This window comes from Lichenostomus cassidix, chromosome 2, assembly GCF_008360975.1.
Source record: "Lichenostomus cassidix isolate B80296 chromosome 2, HeHo_3.0, whole genome shotgun sequence".
Lineage (NCBI taxonomy): Eukaryota > Metazoa > Chordata > Aves > Passeriformes > Meliphagidae > Lichenostomus > Lichenostomus cassidix.
Window position 1 is genome coordinate 37,230,149 of NC_139482.1, and position 22,083 is coordinate 37,252,231.

The 22,083-nt window shown below is 38.3% G+C and overlaps 1 protein-coding gene across 2 annotated transcripts in view; it reads right to left on the minus strand.

The window, feature by feature from the left end:
- ZNF385D (zinc finger protein 385D) overlaps positions 1–22,083 on the minus strand; it is a 470,254-nt gene that overhangs the window by 180,356 nt on the left and 267,815 nt on the right. For both annotated transcript variants that reach the window (XM_085051080.1, XM_085051081.1), the window contains one exon: positions 10,527–10,669. In XM_085051080.1, the coding sequence (XP_084907206.1) occupies positions 10,527–10,669 (143 nt within the window). The remainder of the gene's footprint in view (positions 1–10,526; positions 10,670–22,083) is intronic.

Consider the following 22,083-nt stretch of genomic DNA (forward strand, 5'->3'; position numbering starts at 1 on the left):
ATATAGGATTACTTTAAGCATTCAGTAGAGCCAAAAGGAAAGATGCCAGAAAAAACAGTAGTTGCATGAGAATCTATATCCAGTCTTACCGTATAAGTCCAACATATGACCCTTGGGGATTTTCTTCCCTTATCAAAAAATATTAGGATAAAATAAATTAGGACCTGGACATTGGAGAAATATTTCATCAGAGAGTGCAACATAAATGAGTTCTTCAGCATGTGTCATTTACCAGCTAAACTATTGTAGATAAAAAGAGAAGAGCCCCAAATCTTTCCATTATCATAAAGGATAAAAGTGTGCATGTGTTTCAAGACACGTTCGTGTATAGTAGAAGCACTCTTACTGCATGCTATGAATAAACAATTAATGAAGTAACTGGGCTTAGGAATGGATTTTTTCTGTGTGAAATTACCTGTTGTGTAAGCTCATGCTTTTTTCAAGATATCTTTGTAATTCCTAAGAACAAATTGCCAGTTGAAAAAAAAAAACCTAAAAAAAAAAAATCTGTAAATAGTTATTCATCTATGTTAGCAACACAACTGTACCTAGGGTTAGAAAAAATTCATACCTTGCTTTATATCCTTCCAAATATCTATCTCATCAACAGAAATAATAGTGATTTTAGAATTTTATCCCCTTTTCCATCCTCAGACTACAGGAATAAAATCACTGCTTTAAGTAATTCCTTTTCACTTTAATTGCAGCTTTTAAAAAACAGGTTAATAACCATCCATATTTAAACTGTACATTTTATGAGTTATACTTATTATGTGAACCATTAAATTTTTATAGTCCTTGCAGAATAAAATAATCATTGATCTTTTTCATCTGAGTGCTATTAAGACAAAGGGTGTAAACATCAACTGATTAAAACATTATTTAAAAAGTTTTACAAAATGCTTTATAAAATTTAGTTTTAAGTAATTTCACTCATCAAGACTTGACAAATCTGAAGAGTACTTAATTTAATTTCCCTTATGAGAATGTTTTGCATTTAAAGCAAAAGCCTAAGGGACCCTCAGTCCCCATAAAAGGCTGTGCTGTTGCCTTTGCCTTGTACTATTGACTTCCCAATAGCAAGTTGTTGTCTCACAGTGCAGTGCCCTCCAGCAAATGTGAAAGGCAGGACAAGATGACTCAGAAAGCCTGTTCTTTCACTATTACTAATCACCAGTTAAACAAACAAGCATGTGAGGTATTTAGATCCTATTGATTGCTTTAGGAACTAGAAACCACTTAGGTAAATCGAAAAAATACACTATAAACAAAGCTTGTTGTATGTAATTTTTTGGTATGTGTAGTCCTTTTCCCAGAGATCAGTTCCACCCTGCAACATTGTAATGAAAATATCTTCAAGTTTATGCTCCACGGCCTACTGTGTGGCCATTTATATAAAAGCAGAGTCATGAGCTTGTACAAACAAGGTGTTTCTGCCTCAGACCTGTTTAATTATAAACATGAGAATTGGTGGAGAATAGTTAGAAGTTCACCCACTCTCACATGACAAGAAGGGGCACCATGAATGTCTATTCCTCAGAGACAAGGTGCTGAGTGACTGGAGAGTGATACAACACCTGAAAAATCCCCAAAAGACTGTGAGCTATCAAACAGATGATGAAAGTGCACGTACTCTAAGCTCAGCTTCCATGAAGAGCAACATCCTACCTGAACCCACAAAGTCAATACAATCTGCAGGTGGCCAAATGACCACCAGCATTGAGGTATCCATAAGCACCTGGAATGAGGCCATGGAACTGAACACTGAGAGAGATGGTAGCATCACACAGGTGATGCTATTTCACACAATCTCACACAAAATAAATATTTCAGATAAATCAAAACAGATTAACCGAAGACACATATTACACTCCAAAAACTGGATAGCAGCCAGGAAACAGGTATTTTATTTACATCCACATTACAGTTCCAGAGATTAATTCAAGGATAGGTATTATAATGCTCAGCAAGATGAAGTGACACAAACATAGACTACCTTAAGATAATCTTAAGATTTGCTTCCCAGGAGAACACACACCCTAGAAACCTGAATTTCTTCAGAAAGCAATCACAGGAGGTCAGCGCACCCTTGATACTAATTTAACTTAAATAAAAATAAAACTTTTTAATTGGCGTTTTTATGGTATCTACCCAATTGTACCCAACAAACTCCTTGAAGGTCTCAAGGCTACCGTATGCTATATGATGGGAGGTGACAGTTGCTCATAATAAGCATAGGAGACTGCTAATTCCCTAATTGTAACATAATCCTAAAACTGTTCAAATTAGTTGTGGGAAATCAGAGACTGTGTTGTGTTGAAAAGAACCTGTAAAGGTCATCAGGCCCAATCCCCTGCCCTTGGCAAGGACATCCTTCACCAAATCAGATTGGTAAAAGTCCTTCCCAACCTGACCTTGAACACTTTCAATGACGGGCCACCCACAACTTAATATCTTTAATAATATCTTAATAGAATATAATACAACTTAATATCTTTAAGATATCCATTAATGATATAGATTGAGGGACTGAGTGCACCCTCAGCAAGTTGGCAGATGACACCAAGCTTAATGGTACTGTTGACACACCTGAAGGACAGATGACAACCAGAGGGACCTAGACAGGCTGGAGAAGTGGGCTTATGGGAATCTCATGCAGTTTACCAGGACTGAGAGCAAGGTGCTGCACCTGGGTCAGGGCAACCCCTAACGTCAGCACAGGTTGGGGATGAACAGGTCCTGAGCAGCCCAGTTGACAAGGACTTACAGATGATAGTCAACAAGAAGCTGGACGTGGCACAGCAATGTGCATTCAAGGCCCAGAAAGCCAATCCTATCCTGGGCTGCATCCAAAGCAGTGTGGCCACCAGGGCGAGGGAGGAGATTTTCTCTGCCTCTCTACTCCCCTCTGGTGAGACTCCACCTGGAGGACTGCATCAGGCTCTGGGGTCCCCAGCACAGGAAGGACATTAACCTCTTGATGTGAGTCCAGAGGAGGGATGCCAAGTTGATCAGAGGCATGGAGCACCTCTCCTATCAGGAAAGTCTGAGAAAATCAGGATTATTCAACTTGGAAAAGAGAAGGCTTCAGGGTGACCTACTTGTGGCCTTCTAGCACTTGAAGGGAAAGTACAAGAAAGATCAGAGAAGACAGGATAAGGAGGAATGGGTTCAAAACAAAAGAGAGTAGGTTTAGACTTGATATTAGGAAAAAAATTATTTACTGTGAGGATGGCAAGATACTGAAATTGAGGTTGCCCAGGGAAGATGTTCAAGGCCAGGTTTGGATTAGGCTCTGAGCAACCTGGTATAGTTGAAGGTGTCCCTGCTACAGGGAGGTTAGAACTAGATAATCTTCAAGGTCTCCTTCCAATAATAATTTTTAAGCTGCTTTAACATGTCCCTGTCTTCCATAGGGGACCTTGGAACTGGATGCTGTACTCCAGGTGGGGTAGTATGAGAGTAGAAGAGAGGGGAAGAATTACCTCCCTTCACCTGATGGCCACACTGTTTTTGCTGTTGCAACCCTTGCTACAGTTGGCTTTCTGGGCTGCAAGCTCACATTGCCAAGCCACGATCAATTTTTCATGTGCCAATACCCCAAATCCATCTCCACTGGGCTGCTCTCAATCCTTGGAGCCCCAGTCTGTACTGACACCAGGGACTGCTCTGACCCAGGTGCAGGAGCTTGCTCCTGGCCTTGGACTACATGAGGTTCACATGGGCCCAATGAAAGCAAGCCCAAAACCAGACTAAGAGCACTTCTAAAACATAAGATAATTCTAAGAGAAAGATAAGAAAAATTTTGTTTTCTGGGTTTAAATTTGCAGAATGCCCAACTATAAGTTGCAAGCAGAGGGAAAAAAAAAAATTAGAGGATATTGCAAAAGGATTAAGGTTCGATGCTCCTTAATGATGCATCAAGTCCAAAGAATGTAATAGCAATGATTCTGGAGAGAGGTCCTAGGGATCTGAGATATTACTTCACAGCCCTCTGCAGTAGTACAAGCAGAAATAACATCCATACAGTCACAAGTGACTATGTTGCAGGAACACTCATTTGTACCAAGTCAGAATATCAATTCTGCCCCCTGTCCATGACATAGAGCATAGACCATAAGAACAGGCAGAGTATTCCTCAAGATCTGGATCAGCCTAATCTGACTCAAAACAGGAAAAAGATAAAAAGCTTAATTTCATGGTGTCTCCTGAGCTGCAAATCTTTCCTCTGCATCAGAGAATCAGTGTTTTACTGGTATTTCAAACAGAACCCAGGGTGTAGATTAAGGATTTAAGTATACAGGAAATAAATCTGGCCAATTCAAATAACTGAATATTTCAAACTGATGTTGATTTATTCCTCTTTTGCAAACACCAAATAAAAACTCTGCATTGCCAGGATTTTCTAGTGTTTGCTCACTCCCTAATTCCTCTACTTCTCCTGCAGACTTAGTTAAACATTCTGGCCAGCAATGAAAATGTTATTATAATAAAGAATTCCTGAACCCAGCCATTATTTTTGTATTGTTCCCTATTTTCAATAACATTCAGCTAAACAGCAATAGGGATATAGACTGTAAAGAAGAGTACAGCTATTTTACAGCTCAATTGTAGTGCTATGTAAGGAAATGAGAAAGTCAAACCCTCAGTTTCTAGATACCTGTAAATGAGTAGTTACTCAAAGATTAGCCCCAGAAGCAATAATCCCTCTGACAAATGAAAAATTTGGTGCACTACAGTTCTCCACCTGATAAAGAACCTTCCAATAGAAATAACATTAAAAATCAGCACAAACTATATTTTTAATGCCAGGTTCTTCTACATAGGCAGAATTCCATTTTGATTCACATCAGACTTAGGCCATTGTGTTGTTGCCTGCTTATTGTCTTCTGGAAACAAAGCATTCTGACAGCATGTCATCACTACTGAACTTAAAAGGATATTCTATGATGAGGAAAAATAGTCTCGTTATGCTACTCTGCCCAATTAAGTCATAAAGCATAAAACAAAACCATTATGTAGTGGCGTAAAAAAATGTGACTTTATTTTGTAAATTTCAGGCTGATAATGTTTAAAAAAACTAACATGTATTTCAGAGTCCTCCTCCACTCTTCACTATCAAAACACTACTTCTTATTCATAACATCCAGAAAATTGGCACATCATTTCTGCAGCACATATCTCTCTTCTATATAAAATAACTATCCAGGACAAGAGCCTAAGGAAAAGATTTTTTAAATCTCTTCTGACAGTTTTCTGACAGGTTTTCTCCACATTTCCTGGCATAACACTTCCCAGGAATACTTCTCAGTAAGCAGGTTTTCTACACTGTCCATTTCTATCAGCTGTCTGGCTAAGATAGGAGAAGACTATACCTACAAACACGAGCTTCACCTCTATAAATAGACAGTGCAGCCTTTGTGCTGCCCTGGAAGCTGCTAGGATGCTGCACAGGGTGATATTCAGGAAGCAAGGAGCACCACATTGGCACTCTAACCCAAGCTGTCCCAGGACCACCAATCTATTGGCAATGGACACTGTTAACTTCTCCTCCTCCTCCTTTCCCATAAGGCAAACCTTAACCAGGGGAAGGTGAAATTGGAAGCTCTTAATAATGCACCTGGGGCTATTGGCAGAGAACAAGCAAACAGGAAAATCAGGGAACTGAACAAGGATTACTACAGATGGATTATGAGAAACATGTCTGTAGCATAACAGTTCCTTTTCCATCCATGTTTAGTACAACTCTGATATTGCCACTGCTCTTCCAACTCATACATTTCTAGTCAAAACTGTAGTGATGTTTCTTTCCAAACGATACTTATTTGGGAAACTTTCCACTAGCAACAAGGCTTTCTGTTGGAGTTAGGGATGGAGCTTTTCAAGCAACACTGCTCTTTCTGCTTTCAAGCATTTATTCAGATCTTCTACACTGTGTACCTCTTCCATTACAGATTGCAGTCATACTATAAAGTGTGATAAAATATTTTAATTTTTTTTTTTTTCAGGAAAATAGTCAGCATATCCTTCAAAGAATGAACAATCAAGGAGTGCAATGCACTATGCAATTTTCCACCTTGTAATGGCAAATGACCTGAATTTAAAAACTAAATTCTGTTTCCTGCTCAGGAAGCTGAAGTATATAAATCTGAGAGCTTCAGAAATAAGCAAAAGCTAGTTTCTGATGCATCTGTGCTTTGGAGACTACAGAAAAGGTCAGCATGAGATTTTTTTCCTGTCAGAGAGTCCATCAGATTAGGGCTGATGCTGATGTCTTGCAAAGCCAGCCATTCCCTCTTAGACCAGAGACTCATCAATATTTTCCTACAAGTTAATTAACTCCTAGACTTTGATGCTTCATGAAATTCCTTTGCAACAAACCATTAGCTCATGAACAGAAACACCACATATGCACATTCACGTGCAAAGACCAACACATATTTAATACAACTGCTAAAGCTTTGTATCTCTAAGAACTAATTCTTAGAAGTACACAGACTTATAGCTTCTCCCTCCGCAGATGAAAACGCAGAAGCATGACAAATGTTTGCTAAATGATCTCAAGCATTTTTCAGACCAATTTAATTATTTTTCTATTCCACTGAAAATTTTCAAATAATATTTTTAAAAGCTGCAGAAGCATTATTTATGGCCATAGTTTCTCTCATTCAATAAAATTTAGCCATTTAAATCCCATCCGGCTGATTCATCTTTTCAGATCAGATAAACTTGCAGTGAACCTGGGATTCTTCAGGGTCTGTTCCAGTGGGCTGTTTTTAGTTTAAGCAGCTGTGTTGTTACAATTTCTTTTTACATGTGACTTGAGGGTACCCATTTGCTTCACAATTAAGAGCACAGCACCTAAAAACGTTCAGCTAACCAGATTGTTAATTGCTATGTTTGCTTTACGCTTTTTTGTATAAATAGAAAATGTTCCTCCTGAAACTAAATGGTTCAAAGGTTCAAATGTTATCTTCCTAACTTTTCCCAGGTTACTCACGTTTTACTTTTCTCTCTACTCGGTGTCCTGGGATATTGCTGATAAAGTGTTGCATGCCCCATGTTATCTCTTCTAGTCTGTTTCAATGAAAGCTTTTGCCTTTGTGGAAATCAGTACTGAATGTTTTCTCCAGAGGCAGCCAGCAAAAACTGAGGCAGTTTTAGAGCAAACTCATCAGTAGAAAAGAAACAAAGTAATCTTATGTTTGTAATAAACCGAAATGGAGTGAAAAATGTTATAAAATACACCTTACTAGGATTATTTGCAATATTTAAAATAAATATTTGCTAGTTTTATTAGTTTTATTAGTTCTTATGTACATGTCTGACATTCTCCACCAGTAAGTTGCTTTTGCTTTCACCTCTCCTAATATTTCCATCCAGTTCATCTGAATCTTCAAATTCCCTGAAGATTGTCTTTAGATAAAATTAGAAGCATAACTGCTTAATAAATGGGACCATTCCTCTGTAAATATACAATACAATGTCAGCACATCTGTCATCTCATTTCTGAGTGGAATTTAATATATGAGCTGTGAATAGCTTATGACCTGTCCCATAATGTGGGATTCATCTAAATGTAGATGCAGCTGAGCCAATCCCTCATTATAGTCAGAATAGATGAATGAAAACTTTCAGGGTTCACTTCATGCCAAAGTAGACTTTTAGCTTGCATTGCAAGTGACCTTTGTGCATTTTTAGCCATGCAAAAATTGGAGAAATTGCTGATTTTTTTCCATTATATTTTGTGAAGAAACTTAGGCTGATTAGCTCAGATGCCTACGTCTATTGCAACCGACCAAACTCTCATGTTGATTAGGACTGCCATAACTACCTACTTACTCTGAAACATGTCTGAACTTCTATTCAAGTTTCTTCTAGGTCATCCTGTACTCAAATTGCTGCTGAAAAGTGGCCAATAAATGGCCAAAACTCTGGACTATTCTCTAGACTTTTGGGAAGTAGTCCAGACATGCTGCCAAACTAATTTGATCCTGTGGAAATGCATGAGGCACAAGAGGTCTACAGAAATCCATTTTCTATGACATAATCTATGACCCTGATGTCTCAATCAAAGGAAATGCTAATTTATTGACAACACGAGAGAGAATATCCAGTTCAGGTTTTCTTTTATGGACCACCTTCTTGACCTGGATTTAGCCTCAGAGCATAAATGATTCTCCTCTGACACTGTGTAGGGTTGTCAGTGAAGTCTATGAAGATAAAGCATCATCAACAGCTGCAATCATTCATGAAGAGGCATATTTATAAAGATGATTTTTTGATTAAACACTGGTTTCCTGTCTCACATTCATACAATGACTCCCCTGTCAGAAGTTCTGTTTAAAGTCTAGCATGATGTGTGGGTTACCTCCTTCTTGGGCGGATAATGCTCAGCAGCCGATGAGTCCCCAAAAGTTTAATCAGCTTGGAAAAAAATTCTGGAACTATGCAAAACTACTCAGCTAGTCTATACATTTGGAGGTTGCTGTTAACCATCCCCTGGCATATGAGCTAAATATAGCAGCGTTCAATAATGTATTCTCACAAAGAAAATGGGAACACGGAGGATGATGCTGCATGTCAGCACACATGATGAGAAGGCAAAGGTCACTTGGCAAGGCAAAGAGTATGAGCAGCAAGGCAGGTGACAGCAGCTCTGATGACAGCATCCTCACACTCAGGACTGACATATCTGCCAAAGGTGGACTTGGCAGATGGCCACACATCACAAGAAGCAGTATTATGCATGGGAACAGCCTTCAGAGTGCTGTTAAAAAGGGCTTCAAGTCTCACTCCTGAAAACTAGGCTCACTCAACCAGTGCTCTTACCAAATTATATGCTACTAAAATGATGTTCAGGAATAACATGGTTTTGATATGAGTCTATTTTTACTTTCTTACTTCCAAATTAATATAAGCATGACTTCTCCACCTCTCACCCAAAATAATTATAGTAGCAAAGCAGTCTGTGTAAGTAGAAAGTAATTGGAAATTTATGGAATATCACAGGATTAACAATTATTAACATTCATCATTAAAATTCCATTTCAGTTATATAATTAAAGAATTAGCAAAACAATCTGAAGACTCTGAACTATGGAAAACCCTGAGAAAAAAATACAAGAAATTCCAACAGATATATTTTTTAAAAATTCAGCTGGCCTATTGTATCAACTACAAACAGTAGTTTGTAGTGCCACAAGCCACAGCTGGTTAAAAGACTCCAACTATAAAGCACAATAAACAAGTCTAAAGTTGTATCCATTTCATTATGTGTTTTTAGTAACTTGGTTAAACCCAGCACTTTTTAACACCTTGCTGTATACTTACACACCTTTTAAAATTTAAAAAAGCTTACTTGTAATAGTAGTTCTTTGACATATTTTTCCTGTGCATTTTAACATTGCAGCTGGTAATTTGTCTATCAATGCTGTGAATTTCTTGTATTTAAGACTATACAAATAGTTTTGATTATTAGTTTAATTACTTTAAAGCAAAATGAACATCTATGAAGGGTAAAAAAATAAACATTTAATTACTGAAATTTGCTATTGATTGCTATAAATTGTTTCTAGAATGTGTATGTTCTTTTACTACTCTTAATGATTTTAATTAAGATTTCTCCATGCCAATTAGAATTGGTTTGGAATGGAAAATTCCACCCCCTCGGTGTCTCTCAAAGTAGGTAAGCACACATGTTCTTAAGGGTTTTTTGTATATCTAATATATGTAAATAAGGAAAAGAACTTCCAAGAGTAATTGCAAAGGCGCATAATTCTGTAAAGTCAAAATTATCATAAAACCAACTTAGACTCTCTTTTTCTTTTAGAGCATTAATTATCTCAGTCTGAAACAGGAAAATTGGAACACTGATGACATATGTCAGTAAAATAATTAAAATACTAAAAAAGGAATAGGATTTGTATAATCATACATAGCATGACTAAGTAAAACAAAAAAAGGAGAAATCTATCCTAGTTGAAACCTTAGACATGAAAAATAACACATCTTAACCTGAAAAAAATACCCTGGATTGTTTGCCATTGAATAGCTCATACACCAGCTAACATTGTTCTCATTCTTACTTTATTTTCCCCTACAGAGTTTTCTTCGGTAGGCTCTAAAAATTTTTAGTATTTCTCAGGAAGTGTGTTGGAGAATCCCACCGCTCTGAACCCTTCCCTTTCGGAGAGTTGCAGCGAGCTGTAAGTTAGTGAATCTCTGCATGACCCAAATTACTGTGGGAAATTCACAAGCCCTGGGACTGAATATGGCCTGAAACTTTATTGCCTGTCACTTGGGATCATACAATTTTTTTTCCTCTACATTTCCTCTGACTAACACTCAGGTAGGCCTTAATTTATGGCCTATCAGCGTGTCTGAAAGAGCTATTTGGCCCTCAGTAAGGGCAACGATATTCCAGGCTTAATGGAGTACATAAAATTCTGCTTTGTGCCCTCTTGAGCCTTCCGTGGAAGCTGTGGCTCGGCTCAGTGGCCCATAACTGCTCAGAGTGTACTTACTGCATTGAAGTTGGGGAAGAGATTCACTGCTGCAGCAGTGTCCAGAGGAAACGGGAGGAACGGCTTAATATCCAGCGATGGCTGCAGGGGCGGTGCAGGAGGACGCACTAGGGCTGGAAGAGCAGGGCTCTGGCATGTACCACCTACACGTGCAAAGAGACAGAAGGCATTCAGCAAGGGCTGTGATTAGCAAGGGGGGAAAGAAGCCAGCAAACACACACACAAAAAGCAGCAATCAAAATACAACATCAGATCAAACAAATGCATTTTTACTCATCCAAAAATTACTGCATAACTGAAAAAAGCACAGCTTACTCAGTGACTGAGTTGGTTATAATCTTTGCCAGCAATTGTTTCAGGTTTCAGTCTATCATGATTAGAATTAGCCTATAAACAATTTATTTCAACGGATAATCTGGAACAATAGTTCAGCACTTGTCTAACTTCCCTTAAGGGCTTCAGCTAGTCTCATTCTCCTAAAATTTCAGGGCTTCATCCCTGCAAAGGCAGATTACTCAAAAAGAGAAAGAACAACTTTCTTTTCCGCTCAGCAAAAGTCATGTCATTTGCAGACTTCTGATTTTTTAATTAAATGCTCACTCATGGAACCAACAGCTTCAGTTTCAACCTAAGCCTCACAAAACACAACGTACCTTGCTGCCTCAACAGTTGATCAATAAAAATCTAAAAATAACAGTTTCAGGAGCCACTGAAATTCTGTTTATGAGAAGGTACCAATGAACACTTTCTGCTCTTTGCAAGGGATGGAGCTGATACAGACTCTGTGCAGCAGAAAGCTCCTCCCAACTAACCACCAGTTCTGTGGGAATGTAATGCAAATGAAGAAATCCCCTAGAATACCAATAAGGCACTACCTGTTTGCAGTGGACCCTATTTTGCTTATTTGTTTGCCCCTGGCCACAGCCAGCTACAAGCTGGAGGGATCCAAGTTCATTCTCTGCTTTCAATGTCTCCTATATTTTGGTTGTACTCCAAAACATCAATTCCCTATTAATTAAAGACTATTTGGATCCTAGGAAACTGTTAAAATATGCCAGTGTTCTTCTAATCTGAGAGGCAGGCAACAGACTGTAAAAACCTTCTGGGAAGAGTCCAAGAAACATTGAAAAAAAAATGTAAGGGGAGTTTTACCCTACTCACTGAACAGAGACACAGGCAGACAGATCAGCAGAGGGAGAGATCTGAAATCTGTTTCTTTTTTTCCTCTCATACATACAGACATTTCATTAGACAAGCTTTATACATCCTTTAAGAGCCCAAATATAAAGTAGTCAGAATGATATATGGAATCTCTCCATATCTGACCAGCAAATTTGCTAACAAGGTTTGTCATGTTATACATCTAATGAGGGCTAACAACACAGGACATAATTAGGCAGTTGTAGAAGATCATCCAAAGTTGTCCTTCTAGGTATAAAATCAGCTGGAGCCAAATTTTGAAAGACTGTATTTTCGCCAGCTTTCAACACCTCTGTGAAGTGTTTCACTAAGAATCACTAGTAAATTAAAGGTATTGGATTAGGCGTCACTGCAATCTTGTGATAGTTTTTGCCCTAGAATTGCTGCCATTTTTGGAGTAATTTCTATATTCTACCTCAGTGTAAGTGTACAAGAAATCAGTCTTTGAATGCAGCAGCTAAGGATATAGGCAACAGAAAAGCAGAGGTAAAGCAGCTCTGCTTTCCATAACTCACCAGTACACAATTATCAAGTATTTGATTGCTATTGTTTTGGCAATTGCTGCATTCCCACGACATCATTACAAAAACATTGTAAAAATAAATTTGACAGGTCATAATGATGATAAGGTAGTGCTGAACATGCCAATCTTACTACCTCTGAATAGGAAAGACCCTTAAAGATACTTTTTTACATGCTGGAAATACTTATCTTTACTTATGTAAAACTTTTACAGGTCATGAAAGGAAGAAGTCACTCTTACTAAAAAAAACCAGATTGCACCTGAGATTGTACAGAATCACACAGAAATTTCAATGTGAGCATTTGACTGGCAATAGAAAAGAATTTGAAGCTGATTGAACATTCTGTAACTCACAAATGCAAATGTAAACTGCAGTGAGAAATGTCGCCTGTGCTTGGGGATACAGCTCGTGGGGTGTATTATCTCAGTGCTATGGAGAAGAGCTTCCCAGGTTCAGATTACCTAGAGCAACAGCATTGGTATCCCATACTCATCCAAGATACCACGCCTTGAAGGATGAAACATTTCTATTCTGTGATCCTTCCCTGTGGCATGACTCGGCACTCACGCACCTGCTGCTGCCAGCCAGTGCGATGCAAAGCCATCTGGGGACAGGAACAAGCTTTAAATGGAAAAATCCAGCCAGCTCTGCAGGACCTTGGCTGGGACTCAGAGCCTCTGGAACAGAGTTTAAAATCTACCACAGTCCTGGCTACAGTGGCACAGAAAATTAGTATGTACAGGAGCACAGCTGCTATCTGTTTTTTCAGTAGTGTCAGACATGACCCTAAATGATGGAGCATGTGAGAGGCATAATGAAATTTGAGCCTTTGCTTTAAAAAAATTCTCTAATGTTTATGGCTGCAAAAATTAGCTTCTCTTTCTGTTTAACATGCACAGAGTTGTAGTCTAGAATCTGCAACAGAAAAACTGAAGCAATGGCAACCATTTTTGTGACTCAGCTTAGCTTGGACAACCTTTGAGAATGCCATTGTTTCACACCTAATCCATTAGCAGAAGGATGGAGACGGGTAGAAGCCAACTGGGAAGAGGATGCACAGATAAATTCCAAGTGTCACTGAATGCTGGATCACGTGAAGAACCACTAAGATTCACCAGAATCTCAGTGAAGAACCACTAAGATTGCTTATGATGGTTTTGGTGTTCTGCAGGATTAGCTTCTCCACAAAGACCTCCACAGCTTTCCCTCTGCCGATGCAGCACTGCTGATCAACACATAATGAAGGTAAAGGTTTGATGACAGCCTTTTTACAAACTTTCTGCCAGCAAGGTTTGGATAACACTAACCAATAAAACTAGGATAAAATCCCACAATACTGATAGGTTTTGTTCACAGCCTGTACTGGATGCTCTGTCTTATTATTATTATTATTACCCCTGAAGTTCAAATCGATAACATTATCTTTATGAGTAGCAGGCTGCAATTACTTAAAATAGCAGGATAATAATGTATTTTCTAATTCCAGTCTTACAAGTTAGTGATGTTAGAGTCTAATGTCTTTCTAAAGAGGAAGAGAATCAGATCCTAAATGGGAGATGAATGTTCAGTCATTTGAGAAATATCATGTCAATATTTTTACCTTAATTTTCTTAGGAAATATCATGTCAATATTTTTACCTTAATTTTCTTAGGAGGTAGACCAAGAATAATACAACTGCGGAGCTTAATTAGCTCAGCAGTCTGACCAAGTTTGAAGTAATTATTTGTTTATTCAATTTTCAGACAAATCACAGGCAAGATGATCTCTTGGACAGAGGCACTGGCAATGCAAAGTGAATGTGAGCATACAAGTTTGGAGAAAAGCTTGCCACAAACCTTTGCCCGTTCCTATATCACATAGAGACTGTTTTTGAGAACTGCCCCAATGTCAATCAAACAGTGCATTTTTGCACAGGGATGCAGTTTTGTGTCTCCAATTGGGAGTAAACATTTTGCCCTACCACTGGGTGATCTGGGTTGCAATACACCACCATGTTGTGCGCACAGACAGCCTCCATGCTGCAAACAAAACCATGGGTGCAACATGAGGTTCATGCTCTTGGTGACACAGCCCAGTCAAGTGGGTTCTCTTTCTGAAACCACCTGTGATATGAACTTCATCATCACAAGACCTTTCTTGCCCGAGCCAGGGCAATATGACAGAAACAGACGGAGATGATTCCTGCCAGTTCTGCCTCAAACTGTCCACTCCATAAGGAATTGGCACTTTTTATTTGTTTTGAGTATGAATGGGAACAAATACTGGTGTCAGTCCTTTCCCCCACTTCCTCCACCTCATTTTGTCTTTAGGGACTATGTTTCACTACGGAACTGAAACTAGATTTTAAAATGAGAATCATTCTAAAAAAGAGAAACTGTATGTCTTTAAAATTGATAAATTTTTAATCTTATCTTGATTTTTTTTTTTTTTGGTGACAATTCTTCACAAAAAGTTAATGCCTTCTTGTCGCTGTTGAGCAGCTAGCAGAGTAATGAAGGCACCAGTTCTCAGTGGCAAGAAGGAATGACCTTTATTGTTTTGATTTCATCATATATATAGAGTTTTCAAAAGTCACCCAGATTGGTCAGTCAGAAGCCTTCCCCCAGGCCTGATTGGCCAGGCCTGCACCGTCCAAGTTCTGGGACACTGTTCCAACAACATCCAAACTTTATCTTTATTTATAAAACACAAGAAGAATTCTCGTGGGAAAAACCTGTGCTAGCCACACCTTCTGGGGGAAATTTTGCTTTCAATGAAATAACACTTACTGAAAAGAAAGCTTCTCATGCAAATTTTTGTGCCCAGTCCACCTTATTTTTTCCTTGGATCAGTGTTAGGTAAAAAGTGTAAACAGCTGTAAGTACTGACCATAAAATCCAGATCAGAGAATTGCAAAGACTGAATGTGCACAAAGGAAACCAAAGAAAATAGCCCTAGAGCAAACAGACACCATAGAGCAGGGTGGTTTTTATATATAGGATAATAAATAAGTTTCCTTAATGTTTCCCAAGGAGGCCAAAATCCTCCTTCTTCAGGTTCCCCAACAAAGAGCTCAACAATTTGGCTACCACCTATTGCTGTGTGTTGTGACTTGGCTATAGAGAAAGACATGTTACATCTTTGTCTGCATAGTCTTTCCTCATGCACACCCTCATTCCTAATCCTTAAAACTTAACTGCAGATTTAGTTTCCAGAAAAAGAATCACAAGATGTATTATCAAATAGTCTCTCCTAAGGAAGAATACAGATCAGATTTTGCAGACACAAAAATGTAGATAATTTTTTGCAATGCATTTGAAACTTGGAGGTATGTAAACTGGGCAGAAACTCTAAACTAATACCCCATTAATCTAAATCTTTTGCAGTTCTTCCATCACTAACTATTACCACCATAAACACTGAGTAAAAAAGCAAATCTCTGAAGAATTCCATTTTCATTTCTTCATTACTTTGCAATTTTTTCTTTCTAGCCATGTGCACAGCCATTTTGAATATAGCAAAGACATAAACTAATGAGCCATTTCCCTTCCTTCCTGAAGTCTGAGTTCGTTTTCAGGATCATACTGTGCTTTCTCCAAGATATGGATGTTTTATTCCCCGTCTCACACCTCTCCTAATATTTCCATGATACCTTATTTGAGGTCAAAAAATACACACATTCTGCCTTGGCAAAAGCTCAGAGAACCTTTCAAGGAGATGGGAAAGTACCACACATTTCCAACTGAAAAGTTGACTTCTAGGTAGCTTTAAATGGTAACTTCAAAAGGTATCATTATTATTTTTATATAGGATCCTAATATGTAACAGTTCACATGCAGTAAGCACTACAATATATCCTAGAGAGCCTGAAGCAAAACAGGAATTTTTCCTAGAAAATTTTCAAGAATACTGACTCAGGCTATTTTAAAGGATAAAAGAGAAAGGACATGAGGGGAGCTCATAGTCAAGCTTATAAATGTTAATAATTTTACATTTGGATGACTCAGTATCAGCTAGAACTTTTAATTTGTTATGAATTAAGTTTGCCAGCGGGCCAAAGAAAAGGCGTATTTGGAGGGATTTCTTCAAAAAGACAATAAAGATACAAGCATTTAAGAATAGGAGGCTAGCCATGATGAATAATGCTCATCCATGATCTAAAACATCATATATCACATTTATGTTTTCAGGGAATCTGATAAAATACGAAATTTTAAGACATCCAAAACCAAAAAAATAAACTTCTCTGGGATATAACAGAGAAAATATGACATGAATTTTAGATGTGGCTTTTAGGAATTAGTTTAATGTAATTTGTCAAGGTCCATAGCCACTAGGGTATTCCCTTTTATCACTGTATGGTTGTCTTCATTTTTACCACAGATATTTTTCTCAAAAACTGCTGAACTGACCCCTTAAAGCCAAATTCAGTTCCACAATAAGTAGTACCAATGACTGAATGTGGCATAATAAAACGAGCCTCACTTAATCAGCAAACTATTTATTTGTAGTTATTGTACTAAAGTGACTAAAATATGAACTTTGCATACAGAAAATTAGCTAAAATGCTACTGTATCTTTTATGTGCATAAACAGATAAACTTTTTATTCTGAATATTTAATTTTATTAGGTTACATATTATCTGATATGAACTGAAAGGATAGGTGTAAACAAATGACATGATTCCTCTGGAGAATTTATTGCTCCGAAAATCCACTTCCTGATCATTTATAGTGTTAGAACTCAGCTTCTTGAGATGGCTTTTTATTGTTTTGAGTGACTTGTTTCATTTTTAAAATTTATTTATTTTGGAAGGGGAAATGAGAATCTTAAAATGCTTTCTCTATTGTTCACAGACTCTTTTTGGAGAGTGCTTTCATTATTTAATAATCTCAAAATTTTTTTAAAAATACAACACTCACATTTAAACACAATACTTTTACGTATAATCACTCTTAGGTCCAGAAAAGAAAGGAAAAAAACCCAACTGTATTAAATATGTGAAGCCCACTAGAAAGGAAGAGCCTTCAAAATGGACCTCCAACCTCACCAGCCTTGATCCTGCTGGCTCTCCTGAGACAGCTTGAGGATCAAGTACACTCTGTGGCCATACAAGCTTTCCTTTCACAGGTTTTGCTGTTAGCTGTGCTAACAGTGGCTAGTCACTTTGAAGAGGGTGAATGCAACACTGTCTCAGCTGAGGAAATCTGTGAATAATTGATTTTTCAGTTCACCAGCCAAATCAAGAAATAGAGACAATTAGAGGGGGGGGGAAAACCCCACCCTCATGTCAGCTGAAGCTATTCTTTCACCCAAAATGACACCCTATAGTTCCTACTTAGATACTTCACCATTTTTATTATTTAAATATTGGCAAATTCCAAGCAACCAGATCCAAGCAACTCAGAATGACTAGTTACAAAAATATTTTCTTCCCTTCCTTTTTCTTTTTCCAGATTGGCACCAATCAGTACCCACTGTTTATTTATAGACAGCATTTTTCAGCACATACACTATTCACCTGGAAAGTTTGAATCAATTCTGGTCATTTGCTGCTATTCAAAGTATTATTTTTTTCCTAGAGAAAATATTTATACTCTAGTTCCTGCAAAGTGAGCTAGTTTAGTAAAAGAATTCTTCATCTTATTATTATTATTATTGTTAGTTTTAGAAGCCTGCAGCTATGCCTCACATAATGTTTTTCAAAGTCTTTTCTTTCACACACACTAACATTTTGAAACACATAAGATCATATATCCCAATAATTTTGATTGAAAAATGTACTCCTCTTGATGTAGAGGGGAGTAAATTTCTCTCTTCATTATGTAGAAACATCTGTAAAACTACTATTATGTTGCTGAACTGGGAAAATGCAGAGGCAAATTTGCATGAGTACTCTGATATCCATTATCTCCTGTCATTATTTCCTTTACTTTGCTAAACAAACTCAGGTTTCTGCTTCCATTTTCCTGCATTCTTCCCTCTTGTTCCTTTACCATCATTCATCTGCATTACAGGCAGGTGGGCCCACCTTACAGACAATGAAGTGCAGTGCAGTCTGACTGAATAGGACTGAAGTGCCCAGCATTGTGCAGATCTCACCCACCTCATGCCACAAGGCTAATCAATGTCAGAGCCCCATTAACCCCACGAAGTATCTCCTCTTTTTCCCCATATCTAGAATATGCTGTGGACCAGAGGAAACAGTCTACTGAATAAAATATGGGTGTGTTTTGTTTTGGTTTTTTTATATGCAACAGCTACTGAAAAAACATTATCTGAACTTCAGTACTTAACACTGTCAAGAAAGGAATTTGTCTAACTCACTATGGGCCACATCTTATATGGATTTTAAATTGCACAAGGGCAGCAACTAAGCTTTTTATTTTAGCAACATGACCTACCTAATTGAGCTCTTCAGAATCCTTTGGGCTTTTATTGCAGTTGGTCAGACAAATTTGTTTTTTTTTTTTTTTTTCCCCTATTGGAAACTGTTGGATCACTGAAAATTAAATTATCCAAAATGAATGTTCCACTTTCTGTAAAGTTCTGGCTGTTTCTAGTATAACAAAACAACTAGAAATTGTCCAGTTTGTTCACCATGCTCATTAGCAGCTGCCCATACCAAGTACCAACCATGCCAACTATTGGAGAATCAGAATGCCCAAGACTGGAAGCCATGGTTTCAGAGAAGAGAAACTGGAATGCCCGTGAACCTCAGCTCTCCTCCCTCTTGAGAATGGAAGAGCTTTTAATTTCTATTTGCCTTACAAAAAACAAATCAAATATTAAATACCCAGCAGCCTTACCTTTTTCTCCATGCAATTCCAGTACTAATTCTCTGGACACTCCTACCTGGCAAGAGATTATCCCAATTTTTCAGCTAGGAACCTAGGATAGACAGCAAAAGTCTTCTACTCAAAGCTCACACAAGAATCTGTTGCAAAGCAAGGACCTGAGCTCTAGGTCCCGAAATTTAGTGCTCTGAGCACTGCAATATCCTTTCCTGATTGTGGGCTAATCGCAAACTGAACATGCTTTCACTTAGACTTGAATGATCTCACAATGTCAAAACCTGTTCTTCCTTCACTGCCATAAATGCTAGAGGGAAGATGAGTTCACCAACGAGTCTACATCTCCACTAATGATTCTATTTTATTTTGGCAAACTATGTATCCCCAGCTCTATTTTACAGTTATTTCCCACACTGCTCATGTTTTATGCTACTTTCTACTTTCTTTGGTAAGAAAGTGAATCCAAGGAAGTGAAAAGCCTGCCTTGCACAGAGTGAACTAGAAATGTATAGAGGCATTCCTACCACCATGCAGTAATGCCAGGCCAGAAAAGAAGAGATGGCTGAGAAGGGACCTTGCAAATCAATCCAATTAATGTTGGAAGGGAGGGAAGGATGAAGCTGGGTTCTTCTCAGTGGTGCCAAGCAATAGGACAAGAGGCAACAGGCAGAAACTGATGCACAGGAAGTTCCACCTGAATATAAGAACTTCTTTACCATGTGGGCGACTGAGCACTGGAACAGATTTTCCAGAAAGGTGTGGAGTCTCCCTCACTGGAGATAGTCAAGAATCATCTGGACACATGTGCCATGTGCTCTAGGGTGACCCTGCTTGAGCAGGGAGATTGGACCAGATGTCCCACTGTGGTCCCTTCTAAACTGACCCATTCTGATTCTGTATAAAAAACAGCTTTCCCTTTTCTTCTCATGAGGATAAGGTCTTCATCTTGGCTAATTATTCCCACATAAAGCAGCTACCCCAGTGCAATTTCCAGCAGAAAGGTTTACATTCAGACTCAAGCTAATGTGTGTAGGAAGCATGGGTGTTTTCAGAGGAGCACTACAATCCAAGGAAGTTAGAAGAAGGGCATAAAGTGTTATAAATGTGGAAGTGTTACAAATGTGCATTTTCCCAAAACTGCATGTGCAGTGTTTCTTTACAACTTTCAGCATATAGACGTCTTTTCTTACAGTGTAAAACTGACTGTACCATTATTTACTGACATGGATGTCTCCTAACCAGTGGGTCAATAAGTGGTTTGTAGCCTCTACTGGAGAGATACTAGATCTTATCAGGTCAAGTCCAGCAAAAATGTAGTTACAAACTGGATCTAAGCATTGAACAACAACAAACATGCTGCTGAAGGGCATTAAGATCACAATCTCCCAGTAAATCCTAACTACAAAGACTCAAAAAAACCCCACCATAAATGAATAAGCTAAGCAAAAAAACAAGCATTAGCCAAGCATTATAAAAATCACATTAATTTTAAAGCTTTACACTTTTTGACATTTAAAAAAGTCTTTGGCCTGGCATATTCTGCAGTTGGATTTTCCTGATGTTTTTATAAAGGTCATGTTTATGGTATAATGAGCACAAATTTCCAAGGGTTATTAATCAGAAGAACACTGTATTGCAAAGATATTTTCAAAGAATTCTTCAATTTTATGATGAATATATTATCAGTTTTAAAAGTGCCATTTTTCAAAAGCGTGCTTGGGAAAGAACGATTAACTTCTGATGTCTTTAGTTTAGATGAAACAAGTGTATGACTGAGACAAATATGTAACTAATATCATGAAATGGACACGCTCCACTAGTAAAGTCTACCAAGATAGTTCTGTGTAGCAATGCATCTTCTATTTAGCACAGATAATACCATTCAGCATTAATAATTCACTGGAAAGTGTTTTAACACATTTGTAACTGCATAGTGCAAAGTAAGTGGAACTTAAAGCCAAGTTATTGCACATTTCCAGGGCATCATTTCACTTTTCTATTAGCTGTCAAACCTCCATTGCTTTACTGAATAACAGGTAGATTGACTTCAGAAAGTGATGGAGTCAGGAGAAGGATGGCAGAATCCAAGCCAAAAGAGCAAACTCAAGGCTAGCTCCACTGAGAGAGTGGAAAGGAAGGGAGGGAGGAAGGGGGGAAGGGAGGAAGGGGGAAGGGAGGGAGGGAGGGAGGGAGGGAGGGAGGGAGGGAGGGAGGGAAGGGAGGGAGGAAGGAAGGAAGGAAGGAAGGAAGGAGGGAGGGAGGGAGGAAGGAGGAAGGAAGGAAGGAAGGAAGGAAGGAAGGAAGGAAGGAAGGAAGGAAGGAAGGAAGGAAGGAAGGAAGGAAGGAAGGAAGGAAGGAAGGAAGGAAGGAAGGAAGGAAGGAAGTGCATTGAGAAAAAAGTGACAGAAAGTCTATGGTTTTGCAGCTGCACTTGGCTGTTGGTCTTACAGGCAGCACACATGACAATGGACATGAAAATACCACCATCAGCCTATGCCAGTGTTGCACAGCCAGGACCCCGATCCCCACCTGAATTAACTCAGAGTTGCACACACAGGCCTGGCTGTATGCATGTATGTGACAAAAATGCATGCTTACTGAAATAAAACCATATTTTCCATTTTTCTGTCCCATGAATAATGACATAAATGTTTCCACAATACAACAGAAACTATCACAGCCTTAAAATTTTTGATTCACAAAAAAAACCCCCAACACATATATGTTTGAAACTATTAGGTTTATGATCTTTCATAGGTAGGCAAAAGAATAAGTGGGAAAAGCAGAATGGAACCCAAAGCACAGCATTTACTAATGGATAGTGAGCACTGCCACAGTAGATAGAAGTGCACTTTACAGGACAGGCTCCTGGACATAAAGAACTTTCCAGTTCATGGTCACTTGAAAGATACTTGTTAAGATAAATTATACGTCATATCATCATTTTTCCTTGTATGTATATATTCCTAAATTAAAAACACTTTAAGTTATTTGGCTCCAGAACTTTTCCCAACAATGAAATATCTTAACTCCCACTCCGAATGAAATATTTGAAGTT